General features: G+C 35.0%; 1 protein-coding gene across 3 annotated transcripts in view; it reads left to right on the top strand.

Annotated features, from left to right (window-relative positions):
* CDK6 (cyclin dependent kinase 6) overlaps window positions 1-14,744 on the top strand; it is a 234,551-nt gene that overhangs the window by 63,278 nt on the left and 156,529 nt on the right. For all 3 annotated transcript variants that reach the window (XM_037836667.1, XM_037836668.1, XM_037836669.1), the window contains exon 3: window positions 25-160. In XM_037836667.1, the coding sequence (XP_037692595.1) occupies window positions 25-160 (136 nt within the window). The remainder of the gene's footprint in view (window positions 1-24; window positions 161-14,744) is intronic.

Below are 14,744 nucleotides of genomic sequence, written 5' to 3'. Positions count from 1 at the left end.
ACATGTCTTTCCTTTTTTTTCTAGGTTGTTTGATGTATGCACAGTGTCACGAACAGACAGAGAAACCAAACTAACGTTAGTGTTTGAACATGTTGATCAAGACTTGACCACTTACTTGGATAAGGTTCCAGAGCCTGGAGTGCCCACTGAAACCATAAAGGTACTAAGAATCCTCTCTGCCTCTTCAAGCAGTCACACTGTTATAATGTATTAAGCAGCAGCATTCTTTGCTTAAGAAAATTGCCAGAACTAGAGCTTTTGGAACTCTCTATATAGGTAAAAATATCAAATAAGTGGAATGTTCAAAGAACAGGATATATTCTAGTTCTTTAATTTTAGTGCTAAGTGAAAAAAAACCTCTTAACTTCTAATACGTATAAAAATTATTGAAAATTATCTATTTGTATGGTTATCTTGTCTCAACCTTAGAAAGTATAGTGTAGTAAGTATAGTTCAGTCTTTTTCTGATGGTTCCAGATCTCTGAGGGATATAATTTGAAACTTCCTTTTCTGAGCACATTGTATCTCATAATTGTATGCAGAGTCCAGGATATACCTGTGCTGTTTTTTTAGTAAATCAGAAATACTGGTTGTTAGGCCTTTCTTTCTCCATTTATTCTCATTCATAAAACATGTATAGGGGCTCTAAGTGCCAGGTACTATGCCAAACTCTTGGGCTTCAAAGGTTACTAAGGCATACCTTCTGTCCTTAGAGGTCAGTAGATTAAATGCAGTGTATCAGCCAGGAGTTCTTTCTTCCTTTAGGTATAATGGAAAATAGCTACTTGTAAGATTTTGTTGGTCTTACCTGTGTTCTGCTTAACTGAACTTCCCAGTAAATATTTTAGATCTGTGTACATCTTGCAAGGTCTTCATGAAGACTTTTTTGTCCATGTGAGTTAAGTGACTTAATTAAACAAACTCCCTATCTCATCATTCATTGTTTAGAAATGTGTTACAGAATTCAGCATCATTTTAGATAGGTATTATAGCTGAAAATAATTTACTTTCTGAACAGAGTAGGAAATGGCTGTTAGTGAAGCAAGGTGATGTTCGCTAGATACCGATACATTTAGAATTCAGTATATTAAATAATTTATTCCCTTGATTTTAGACTAATATAGGTCATATTTTCTCCCCTCTGACATTTCTATAAAAATATGGAGCACTTTCAAAGACATTAAGGCCCTCTACGTGTAGGTCTTCCCAATTACCTATTCTTGGCCCTCTTCTCTTTTATCTCTATACCCCACTTTTCTCTGGTGTTCCATTTTAGTCCCGTGACTTCAATTCTCTCCTTCATGTATTTGTCCAAAACCCTGCTTTAACATGCAGGGCAGGGCACATACCCCATTCATATACTCTGTTTTGTGGTGAAATCACCATTCTTTTGGTATGGCCTAATCACCATTCTCTTAGTAGGGCCCATGATTTCCCACCTCTGTGTTCCTGCTACTCATGCCATTTATTTTGTTCCCTCCACCACCAGTAACTATAGATTTTTCAAGGCTCATCCCAGATAACAGTTGATCGTCTTTTACAGCTGGAACTAATTCGTCTTATAACACCTGTTGTAGATACCTCTTTATCATGTTTGCTACTTTCAACTTTGATTATTTATGTATATATCTCATCTGCTCATTTATCTTTGTGTCCCAACAGTGCCTTCCCCAATGATTTATACACATAGGTACTCAATAAATAAGACAAAGTATTAAGCTTTCTTGGTAATTATTATTCAAATGATTATTTCAAAATTATTTTCAAAGTGACAGTCTAAGTGTAGACTGTCAAAATAATCATTGACTTTTTCTGAGATACATTTCTTATTTCAAAATTATCGTCTTTGGAGAGGTCATGTTTTTTATAAACAGAGGGACAGTTAGGGTAGCCATGTATTTATACCATACATTGCCACCTATATAGATATTTTGAGGTTTGCACTAAATTCTCCTAGGATATTAGATGGCTGCCTGAGTGGAATCATTTGCAGGAGTATCTGTGTAGTTAAAATGATTGACAAGCCAGAGTGGTATCTGAGACTAAGGTTTGATCAGGTAGGAGTAGAAATGAAGCAGGGGAACAATCTCCATGGGTGGGAGTGGAAAGGCAAACAGGATGGAAAGAGAAATAGGCAGAAAGGAGAACAAAAACGTGAGATAAAGAAGGAGAGAAGGTGAGTAGGAGAGTGACTGACTGGGCCAGAGTTGGTGGGTGGGTGAGCTTGTCGATGTGTGTTTTTAACAAGCTGACTTATTAAAAGTTAAAGTTTTTCTCAGTGTTTCGTCTGTCTCTGGGGAAGGGGGATTGCCACTTCATTCTGCGTTGAACAGGAGCTTGTCCCAGAGGCTGTTACATTTCTTCAGTCATCAGGGCCAACAGTGACACTGATGCTGTAGGAACCAGTTGGCTGGTAGGAGTGGAGATAGGGCAAGGGGTTCTGGTTATTTAAGGTTTGTGGTTAATGGTATTGATGTTTTCATAGTAAAATAAAACCATGGTCAACTGAAATATTTCAGGCAGTTAATTTGCATGTTAATGGTTAATTGTACGTTTTTTGCTAACTAAAGGCTAACCAGAGGTCCCTTTTTGTTTTCATCCTTATTTCTTTTTTTAATTTTCTAAACTATACTAATTTACTTTTCTTCCTTATCAAATACTGTAAGACAGACTTTTTAAATAAGTTGAGGATCTGTGATACTTTGTCATTATTAAAAACATGAATAATCATTTAAAAGTATTACCACACTATAAAGAATATAGTTTTAGGCTGAATATGTCATTGATAACAATTTATTTTTAATAAGTCATCATATCTTTTTGTCTCTGTGACTGACTTATTTTTAAAACTTGGAATGCAGGGCAAAAATCTGCTGAGTGGGAGGTTGGGGCTAGTTGAATTTGACTAATTGAAGTTTTCAAGCAAAAAACCGGATACCAGAAACATTTTGTTGTTGTTGCATAGTCTCCTTTATAGGAAGTCTCAAAACCTAGATTGAGAGAATATTGTTATTATAAATAATCTATTGGGAACACACAAATGGGTTCTTTGTATGGAATGTTGTGTTGTAATAAGATTTTTCTGAATATACTGGTACAAACATTTATTAAATATTTACTCTGCAGGGAGAGTTCTGTGCTAGGCACAGAACTGAGTTATAAAACTGAATTAGGCTTGAACTTTCTCTCAAAAGCCTTATAAAGCATTTGGTTATATATTCTCTTTGGTTATTTAAATGGTCAGGGGATGTTTTCAAGTAAAAAATAATCACTTATTTATGAGTAGACAAAATCTGTAGATGATTTACATTATAGTCCCAAAATATCTTCTAAAATATTTTCAAAAGATCTAAATCATAGATATTAGTATCATAGACATTGGTATTGACATTGCAAAGATCAATACATGCTGTGCTTCAAAACAGTTATAAATACGTAAAATATTTTAACATAAAATAGATGTAAAACAGAAAGACAAAAAAAAAAGTCCTCATATAAGATCATCTAGGCTAAGGGAATTTTCCTCACCCAATTGTTGAATAGTTGTTTCTCTTTCTTTTCTGTTAACAGTTCACTGAAATTCAGGATATTCTAGTGCATGTCCAAGACATAATTCACATTGCGTGAGCAGTACTTGGATAAAACTGGGATGCTTATGGTCTCTGATTAGATATCATAGGGATTTAATCTTTTTGTTCAATATCATAGTTGAAAAGAGCCCATCATGGGCTTATTTTCTCAGCTTATATATATAATGTAACATTTTTTCAAATGCATTCAATCACTGTTTGTTTAAAAAAAAAAAAAAAAAAAAATTAAGGCAGAAAATGACCCCTGAAGCCATAAATAAATTTGTGAAGGTTGATAGTTGGGTGAAGTCATCAAGGAAACCCTGTAATTATTGTATAATACCCATATCAAACTTTGATAAAGTAAGCTGAGGGTATAGGACTGAACTGAAAATTGTCATTATCTCTTTTCTTGGTGTCTTAAGATTTTTTAGACATTCATGGATGATAATATTTGCATAAAGGATCCTGTTGACTTCTGCACTGTGAAGACAACAAATAGTGAACTTTTATCTCATAGGCTTGTTATTGCCATGTCTTGCTTTCCTTTTTCTGATTCAGAGTATTATTTATGGATTTATTTTATTGTGGAGGAGTTCAGTGTCATCTTTAATTTTTATTTGATAATTTGAAATTTTTTCTTTTTGAGTTCATAATAAGTTTAGAGTGTCTGTGCTTATATAGAACTTTCCGTTTATGAGGGCTTTATGAGGGGAAAAAAAGGAAGTTTTTGTTTTTCTCTTTCATGCTTTCATGTGCCACCCTATGAGAGGGGGTCAGAAAGAAATAAATTCCCTCACTGTGTTCCTTAGACATTTGTAACTGCTGCCCAGAAGGAGAACAATATGGCAGAATATATATATGGGGAGAGACTGTTTTGTAAAATATTGTACTGTATAAAAATCAGAGCATAATGACCTCTTTTACCCCATACCATTCCTTTGGCACTTAGGCTTCTTGTGTAGTAAATAATCTTTCCTAGTGTATGACCTGGCTTTTCAAGTATCTTGTTATCTCTTTGAGAACCTGGTATCCTTCCTCAGACATTCAGTGCATGTCACATTTTGATGTAATTTTCAATATAATTTCACAAATAGAAATTTGAGGCACTGAAAGGTCACACAGAATGATCAGTAGCCTCTATTAAAATAGGACAGTGTTCTTTTAGCTTAATACCATATGGCCTCTTTTTGATAGCTCAATCTTGGAATAAAAATTATATTTTATTTATATATCTCTTATAAATGAATTCTGTAGAGCTTGAGAGAGCCAGAAAAGTTCAATGTTTGTATGTTTGTGTGGATCATTTTCTCTGTTAATTAGATTTCACTTTATCTTCAATTGAACGTTTCTTCAAGATTTCTGTGGAATGAAATCTTTTTCAGTAAGAGATAAGATATACTATTTGGTTTATTTTACAAAACCCAGACTTCGGAGACTGACCCCCATTCTTAATAGCACCTGTTTCCTGCCTCTGGGAGAGAGCTGTTTTCATGAATAATATCTGCTTTTGGTAAACAGTGGCTATGATGTTAGGGTGGGATGCCCAGGGTTGATTCATCTTTGCTGATTTAACATAATGTAAAGTGACTGACGGGTCCCCTGTACTGCTGATGAGGAAAGTCTCCCAGATACCCCTCTTACCCCTGAAGGAATCAAGTCCTGGCCCCTCTTGGCTCCTGGTGGTCTCCACTTTGCCTGAATTATGAGCAGGTGATTTGTCTCATCTTTGCAGGACACAAAGCAAATTAACATGAAAATATCGCTTCTCAGAAAACAAGGCAGGCTTCAATGCCCTGTCGCTGCTGGTCATTAGCCATCTGCCACCGACACTCATACTCTGTTTATCACATTTGAAATTCAGAGCAGATGTTGCATAATAAGGTGATTCCCCAAAACAAGGCAAGAAATTCAAAGAGCAAATACTCCACAATAATGATAAAGAAAGAGAGAGAGAAAAAATTTTCAACTTAATATCTTCATAGCTGGACTAATTGAATAAACCTTAAAAAAAAATTTCTCTCTCCTGGTGTTAATGCAAACTACTTTTCATAGTAATGTTAAATATTTTTAAAAGAAAGCACATGTTTGAAAGATACCTGAGAGGACTGTTTAATAAAATTTCTTTTAATAAGCAAAGGGAATGTTGTTATAACACTATACCTAATAGATGCTTCATAGACCAGTCATGCCAGTGATGACTTTACTGTAAGATAGGCCTCAACTTAAAGCAATCTGACTTAAAATAGTTCACTCCTACAGCACAGTTGCATCTCTCAGGGCTTGTAGCTCACCAACCTGGCTCTCCAGTCACTTCCTTGGTACTCAAGACTGTGTCTTGCCATACCCTCTCCGTTCTTTGCACCTACCCCACCACCATCTCCCCTCTCCACTCTTAGCATCCCTTAGCTCCAATAGATCATCCCCAGATTTCTCTTCAGTCCCTGGCTTTAAACACTTTACATCCTGATTCTTTCATTTTAGTTTCACTAGCCCTCCACCTTGAGGTAGCATTTTATTGGGTAGGTTATTGTAATGTTTTACCTAATTGATTTATGTACATTCCAGACCCTTACGCCTTATGAAGAGTATGTCATTCATAGTATATTAATTGTTGTGTTTAGAGTCATCTCTGTTTTTTTTTAAAACAGGCATCAGAACTTTCATCAAGAGTGTAACCATGTATAATAGTTTTATTTTTTCCCTGTGGAAAAGTCAGCTTCAGGTAACTCAAAAGAAGTGTTTTCTCCCAATAAATCCTCCTATCTGCACATTGACATACTTTTTTCTTTTTGGATTATCAGACATATTGCTAAGCAAAAGGTGAGAAGCCAGCCTCACAGAAGACAGAGGGTTAAATCAAAGTACCACTAACAATTGGCTTATTAACTCAAATAAGAAAGATGCTTGGAAGGGTAGTGAGTTGACACTAAAGTGTACTCCAAATTTAGGGGGAAATGTTGAATGGTTGTTAAAACATGGTTGAGTAACAACCATGATACCTTTTCTCCTAAACTATTAAGCCCAGATCTGAAACTTGGAGAGAAACGAATCGTTAGTGCAATCACCATCCTTCACTTACTCACTAGTAATTTCCATTTGCTGCCCCTCCCCTCCATGAGAGACATACATATTGTGCTTTAATTCCATATTGTGTTTTTAATTCCAAGTGAAAACTTTTAGTAACTTAGTGACTTCTTCAGGGAGAACATTTTTCTAAAGATAATCTAGAAACTGAGGACTCTCCCAGAAACAAATCTTTTTGCAGTTTCCCAGCCTCTTGTATTAGATGAAAATACCATGAGGAAAAGAGGACAGAAATAAGCAAATATCTGATTATCTGAAAGTATGTAATAACAAGCTATAACAGATTTCTTCAGTGTTTTTTTCCCTGCAGTAGGAAATATGGGTTAAAGAAAAAACAAGCTAATGTCTTTCTAAAGATACTGTAAGACCTACTCACTAAAATAAATACTGATTCACTAATAAGATAGAGCAAATGACACTTTGATTAAGCTAATAGCAGTAAATTGGAATCTCTTTGGAAAATGCTTCCTTGCCTTAGACAATGAATGTGTTTATAGAGCCCATTAAAAAGTTGCAGGCAGTATATACCCAGTGTATATCACCATGGTGACAGATAGAGCAATGCTCTGCCTAAAAGAGGGATATTCCTCACCTACATTTAGCTTCTACCTAAGGTACCTGGTTACAGTCTCCTTTTCTGGTTCTTCCTCACCTAAATGTTGGAACACCGAAGACTTCATCCTCAGCCTGCTGCTCTTCCCTATCTGAATTCTCTGACCTGGTGATATCATTCAATCCAGAATTTTCAAATATTTTTTAATATATCTAAAAGATAATTGAATAGTTACACATTTTACTATTTTTTTAAAAGTTTCCGTATATCCACCATTGTATGTATGTAAACCCCCCCAATCCCCAACATGAAATAGTAGCTTCAATAACATGAAATAGTGGCTTCAAAGGGTTAATTTTTTTAAAAAAATTCATTTAAACCACTATCCTGTATTTATTCATTTGGATTTTTATCATTCTTATCCAGAAATTTCAGATACCTGGAGTTTAGAAGTTAAGAAAGCACCATTCTATTAGAGTAATTGCTAACAATTTGCAGTATTATTGTCACTAAGTTGTAAATCAGTGAAAGGCAGATAGAGGAGGTATCCATCAATTACTTAAGAAAGTATCTTATTCCCTATGCCTAAACAAGTTGGAGGAGATTAATCAATCAGGTGACCATTCCATTGCAGTCAAGAAAGTGATTATTGGTTCTAGTAAATTTTGTGGAATGAATAAGTGCTTTCACAAACTGTTGTGTAATGAAGACTTGCAAACCCCATGGAGGAAAGGATGAGAATCAGATGTCACCAACCAACAGATGAAATGTTGTTGTGATTACTTTTGTTCTGTTCTTCCTCTGCCACCTCCTCCTCACCCCCAAAAAGCAAAATTCTCCAAAATTAAAAATTAATTTGATGGAAAATTAAATGAGGAAAAAAGTTGACCGGAATTTGGATTCATGTCTCTAAATCAGGGGCTTGATGTCAGGAATCTGGGCACTTGGACATCTGAAGTCTTAGGAAATAAAAGAGAATTCCTTTAAGATTAGAGATGTTGAAGTGTAACTCTAGTCTCTGAACCCCCTGGATACTACCATAGACTGTTTTGCTTGATTTGGATGCCTGGAAAATAGACTAAACTCAAAAAATTTTGCAAACTGAGTTACCTTCTAATAAAGGGCTGATAGATGTAGGTTTAGATAAACACTATGGCTGTGTTTCTCCAAGTGTGGTCATGAATCACCTGCAACCCCCCAAGCTGGGGGTGCTTATTTAAAATGCACAGTTCTGCCCCAACTGAAGTTTTTAATAAATGTCCACTGATGATTATTATAGACACTTGAAGTTTAAGAAATAGTGCCCTACAGTTTATATATGACACAACCCAGAAATGAAAAGTGGCTCCGTTACATTCTGAGATGACTCAGACCTATGGACTATTTGCTTGGATTGTGTGTAGGTAACACCAGCCATTCAGAAAGCTCTAACCTAAGCCTAGCTGAAGTCAGGTCTGGCATTTTAACTAAAGTCATCTGTATGTATGATACTTATTTAAAACACTGACATTTTATTCCCTAAGATGTTCTATTGTAAAATGCTGACTCATTAATAGGAGATATGAATTAAAGAGAAGATGCTTACAAATAGAAGAGTTCCTAAATAGAAACTCCTAAGCCACCTAGAAATCTATCCTTTAAAAAAAGTGTTCATGACACACCATGATTTGACCTTTGAAAAGTGATTTTTTGTCTCATGTACATGTGTGCTATCAACAGTTCTCTGTGGTCTTAAATTAATAAACAGTGACCAGACTTGCAAATGTAATTACACAAAATTCCTAACCCTGTTTTATAGGTGAGGAGCCCAAACCATATGAAACTTACGTGGTTCATAGTGACACATTTTTAGTGCTGATACCAAATTGGCCAAACACAGTTTTCAGGTTCTCCCTTTCAAGTTCACCTATTAGATACTTGTGTTGGTTTGGATGTATTATGTCCTCCAAAACTCCATGTTCTTCAGTGCAGTCTTGTGTGGGCAGACATATTTAGTGTTGATTAGGTTGGAACCTTTTGATTGAGTGTTTCTGTGGAGATATCACCCACCCAATTGTGGGTGATGACTTTGGATAATTTCCATGGAGGTGTTACCCCAACCATTCAGGGTGGGTCTGAATTAAATCACTGGAGCCACATGAATGAGCTGACAAACAGAAGGAAATCAGAGCAGCTGTGAGTGACATTTTGAAGAGCAGCTAAGAGTGACATTTTGGAGACCAACTGAGAGTGACGTTTTGGAGCTGCAGCTAAGAGAAGACAAAATGCCCCAAGAGCAACATTTTGGAGAACGCCATTTTGAAACACAACCTGGGAGCAAGTGGACGCCAGCCACATGCCTTCCAAGCTAACAGAGGTTTTCCGGATGCCAATGGCCTTCCTTCAGTGAAGGTACCCTATTGATGCCTTACCTTGGACACTCCATGACCTTATTAAGACTGTAACTTTGTAACCAAATAAACCTCCTTTATAAAAGCCAGTCTTTCTGGTGTTTTGCAAAACGGCAGCATTAGCAAACTGGAACAACGCTGGTATCATGCTCAGAGTAAAATTTTCTTCAAGAAGCCTTTAACAAATATAAACTAGTAGTTTTGTTGATTTTTCTATTTATCATTGTTCTGTGCTGTCTCTGACCATACTTGTTAGTTTCTCCTTACTTGGACAAAACCAAAGAAATACATTTTATTCTAGTGTAGTCACATCATTTTTAGATGGAAGAGCTAAAATGGAACATTGCAGGAAATTGGGAAACACGGCATAGGAGGTTCCACCATGAATTTAGCATAGGAACTGTAGCATTAAAGGTTGTCTACTTAGAGCAATGAGATATTGATTGATCTGGAAACAGGTATCCTCAATTCAAGATGTTCTATGAATATGGTTAGTATAGAATAAATAGTTGAAGTGCTCTTATCAACATTTAAATTTCACTAATCTATCATATTATAATGTTCAAATCTGTAACTAAGACATTTACCATCACCTATAACTGAAGACTTGCAATATTTGTTGAGACTAAAAATGGGCCCTACCTCCCTCTGCCCCCTCCCTCTAGGACTATATATTCCAGGTCAGAAGAATGGAGTACAAGAAGAGGGAAGAAATAAGTTGGTGGTAAAAAAAGAGAATTGATTGAATGGTTCCCAGGAAAAAAGGAGAAATTTATGAATCCTGAAAAAATAAAATAGCCTTTTGTAAAGTCTGCAGTTATGCTGAGTATAAATATCTGAAACATTACATTGCTAACTCTTGTTTAGCATTATGATTATTACTCTAATCATGGCAATTTATCTTTTAAACCTGAAGCCCTTTAATATTTCAACCAAACATAAAAGATAGGTTGATTTATGTCTTTAGTTCAAAGCTATATTGATCCAAATAAATTCCGTGCAAGTACATAAACATTAAGTTTTGTCTTTGACATCATCTGTTCTAAATGTAGCCTCTGTACTAATAGCCCTTGACGTGCATCTCATCAGTGCTGTAAGATCTTGATTAAACAACAACAACAACAAAAACGCTTAGGAACTTAGAAGAAAGTAAAATATAAATTACATTAGAATGAATTAAGAAAAGAGCTGCATTTTGGTTTCCTCCCAAGTGGGAGAGATTTATGAAAGCATCACACACCAAGAGAAAGGACTTCTTTGCTTTTCTGTTTCAAGTCCACCATCACTTTCACCACCACAATTTCACAGACTTCTTACTTTATTTATCACCAAGTTCCATAATTAACATATGGTTCATGTTATTGATTTCTCGGATTTCAAAGTAAAATAAATTGAGCTTTCTTCCACATTTAGAATATACAGTTTTTTTTAAGGAACTCTAAACAAAGACACACATTATTTGTAAGTTAGAGAGCAGCTGCCAGAAAACAGAAAATTAGGAATGGAGTCATGGGTGAAATAATGGAGATACTGTTCAGAGGTAACCCTTTGTACAGCAGGAAATTTTCCTTAGAAAAGAGACAGCTGAGTTTGCTTGTAAATTTTGCTAGAAACAGGCCTGATTTAGTAACATTTAGTGCTGGTTAGGAGGCTGAAGACACACTTTCAGCATTGGATACCAAGCAAGTGCTCTCGTTTATGGTTTTATATAAAATATAAATACTTTATAATTTCAAATGTGTGTATGAGGGGAGCTATTATTCATTTTTAATAGACTGAAATATTAGAAAATATTTATCAGATCTGAGTAGAGAAGGATTTTCTAAACATAAAAACAGTAGAAGATATCACAAAGGAAAAGATCCATAAATTAGATTCTAAAAATTTGAAAGTTAAAATATTATAAATAAAACTAAAAGGCAAATGTTGAAATACTTGCAAAAAAGCTGCAAAGGTTTAATATCCTTAATATATAAAAAGTTTTTATAAATGAATAAAAAAAAGAAAACTACCAAATTTAAATATGAATAAAGAACATAAACAGATAAAAGTCACAAAGAAATACATGTACACAGAATGCCTGGTAGGTATATGGGGGAAATGTTCAGCTTCAAAAATAACCAGAGGAAGGTGCATTAAAAATTACAATGTACCATGATAGGAAATGTATATTATATACTATCCTAATTTTGTAATATGTTTCAAATACATGTGTTTAAACACTAGATGGAAATATACTAAAATAGTAATGGTGTTTATCTTTTGACGTACTACGAGTTGTTGATATTTGTCATCTAAAATGAGCTTGTACTACTATTACAGTGAACCATGTGAAACTGCCAAGAGTCTACTATTTTTGACCTTCAAAAATTGCAATTTCATATGATTTCAACATAGACCTTTTATAATCTATCAAAAGGGCATTTTAATGTACATTTTAATGGGGAGGGCCGTCTATTACAGAGAAATTAAAGTCCTTACATTTGACTCTTTTATTTATTTCCATTATTATAGCCCAAAATAAGAATTAACAGGGTGGTATCACTTCTTTTGCTATTAATAACACAATAGGAAAGATTTTAGATTTTGTAAAATAATGAATGTGTATACACTAAAAACACTCAGTACATGTTTATTATTATTGACAATGACATTGATAAAATGCAAATCTTGAAAGACTAGAAGATTTTCTAATAAGACTTACTGATACTATTATTATTAACTCCTTTAATCTTACTAACATTTCTCATTAAATAGTATAGTTGGGCTATCATGGAATTTCACTTAAATAGAAGCAATTGCTGGTGAGTATTAAACTTAAAATACTGTGTGCATATTGAATAAAGATACTAGCCTGTTTTTACTGTAGTGGTAAGCACTGGAACACGTTTCTGTAACAACCTCTAGGTTTTCAGTGTTTTTTTTTTTACTTGAAATTAACTTTCAGTCTCCTCATTGTAACAAACTCATAGCAATGATGTTACATATCTGAGCAAAGACTTTTTATGATGTATGTATTATTCTTTGCCTAATAAAAAAGGAAAGGTCCCCTCCCCGCCCAAACTTCAGATGGCTGTACAGGGAGAGTGCTTGCAAGTAGGTATTATGAATGCAAAGTTGGTTTAATGAAGGAATGTCAAATGCCTTTCTATTTTTCCTGAAGTAAAATATTTAATTTGAGGCTTGAAGTGGTAACAGTGCTCTTTGGAACATGCGCTTGCTCTTAAAACATGTTAGTATGTAAGTCCACTTTCCACTTAAAAGCAGCCTACATTTCTCCAAATTAAAGGGGAGAAAAGCACTTTAAAGTGATACCAAACAAAGGGAACTTAGATATATATTTATTATTTTTCAGCATTCTTTTTTTTGCCTTCCTTTAAAATCTGTCATCCCTTTTTATTGAGACCCTTTGAACATACGAAGATGAAAATAGATCAGTGATGGAAACTGCTGAGGACACATCATTTATAGAAAGATAAATTTCTGCAACTTTGGTAATCCTTTTGTTGAATTTAGAAAACTGGTATCACCAAACATATTACAAATAGTTTTTAACCCCAGACTGAATCATCTGTACATTAGCTAAAATTGCTGTCTTCCATCTTAGCCCTGTGAGCCTCTGTGCCATAAGGCAGATAATATTAAGGTGGAGGCAGCAAGCCCTTGATGATACCCTAAAGCGTTGATTAAGATAGTCCTATTTCAGTGGCGTAGAAATCACCAAGCTTTCCTTCAGCAGTAATAACAAAGTCCTATCCTCTGGTGATTGATGAGCATGTTGCCAGAGAAATGGACTGGAAAATCATCGCCTTGTCTTTTACTTGCCTCAGGAAAACCATAACAGAGCATCTCTATTCTTCTTCTGATAAGAGGCCTAACAAAGCATCAAGGAGGGATGTGAAGCCTGGAAATGTGTTATGTCCAGCTGCTTGCTGGATGGTCTTTTAAAATACGATTCTTAGTTCCCTAATACACTAATAGTACATGTGTGCAGTTGGAGGGCCTTTGTTAAGCCATGAAGTTTCTTTATTATTATAGTGTGGTGTTTGAGCTGAGAGAAGGCTATTTTAATATTTACAGGTATTCCCTAATTAGCCTAAAAGTGTGCATTTCTGAAAAAGTATGTAGGTAATCATAATCCATATGTAGAATTCTTTTCTTCCTTTTGGCATTTTTAAATGGGAGATTTATATTATGGAAAAACTTGGCAGCACAGAGACGGAAGTTGCAGCGAAATTCGTAAATGCAAATAATGTTTCAGCTAATGAGAAATGATTCCAGAAGCATGCTTTCCAGCCCCACCCCCATAGCAGACCTCCTGATAGAGCCATTGGTGATAAGTGCCAAAGCTGATGGAGCTGTGGGCATTACACTTCAAGCCAGGAGGCACTCGGGATTTCACATCTGCATGTCTTCAGTAATATCTGTAAAATCAGTTTTGAGAAATTTAATTTCAAATCATCTGGTTGTCATGAGAGGGATGTCTGAAGTTGAATGGGATTCCTGTTTATTAATGTATCGACACTGGTCTTAAGCTAAAAGGATCTATCCTTTTATCAGTGTGTTCTCAGCACTGTCTGGATTGGAGTGTTTGAATTTTCATTAAAAATCACTATTATCAGAAAGCAGAGATTAATTAAGAATATATCAGTAGTGAACATTAAGAATGTTCAGTTTGCATTATATGGTTTATTTTGAAAATATGTTTGCTTAAGAGATTAGTTTTTCCTATGCATGATTTTTGTCTTGTTTTACTTTTTGATGCATTAAGTATTTCTTTCGCTTTTGTGACTTCTTCATTTGTGTTTTTTCTAGACCTGCATTTCAGTTCTGAGTTAGACAATTTTTTAACTTTTCCTGAATTCAATAGATCGCTCACAAATTATGTTTACAAAAATGCAGCCCATCCACTAAAGTTATTCCCAGAGCTGACAGCCATTGGAGGTGGGCATGTATACTCTGTTTTATTCTCTCTCTGGTCTTGTGCTTCTTGCCGGAGTAAGTTGGAGAGTTTTGTTAATTTTGTTGTTTTTGGTGCCAAAAGATAGATTACCTGTCCCTGTAACTAACTCTCTGTGTCCAAAAAATGACCATCCTAAGGTTGCCATTCTAATGTTGTCTTAGAAATGCCCCTTCAGAGGTTGA

This window comes from Choloepus didactylus, chromosome 5, assembly GCF_015220235.1.
Source record: "Choloepus didactylus isolate mChoDid1 chromosome 5, mChoDid1.pri, whole genome shotgun sequence".
Classification (NCBI taxonomy): Eukaryota; Metazoa; Chordata; class Mammalia; order Pilosa; family Megalonychidae; genus Choloepus; species Choloepus didactylus.
This window is presented reverse-complemented; position numbering and strand designations above follow the sequence as displayed.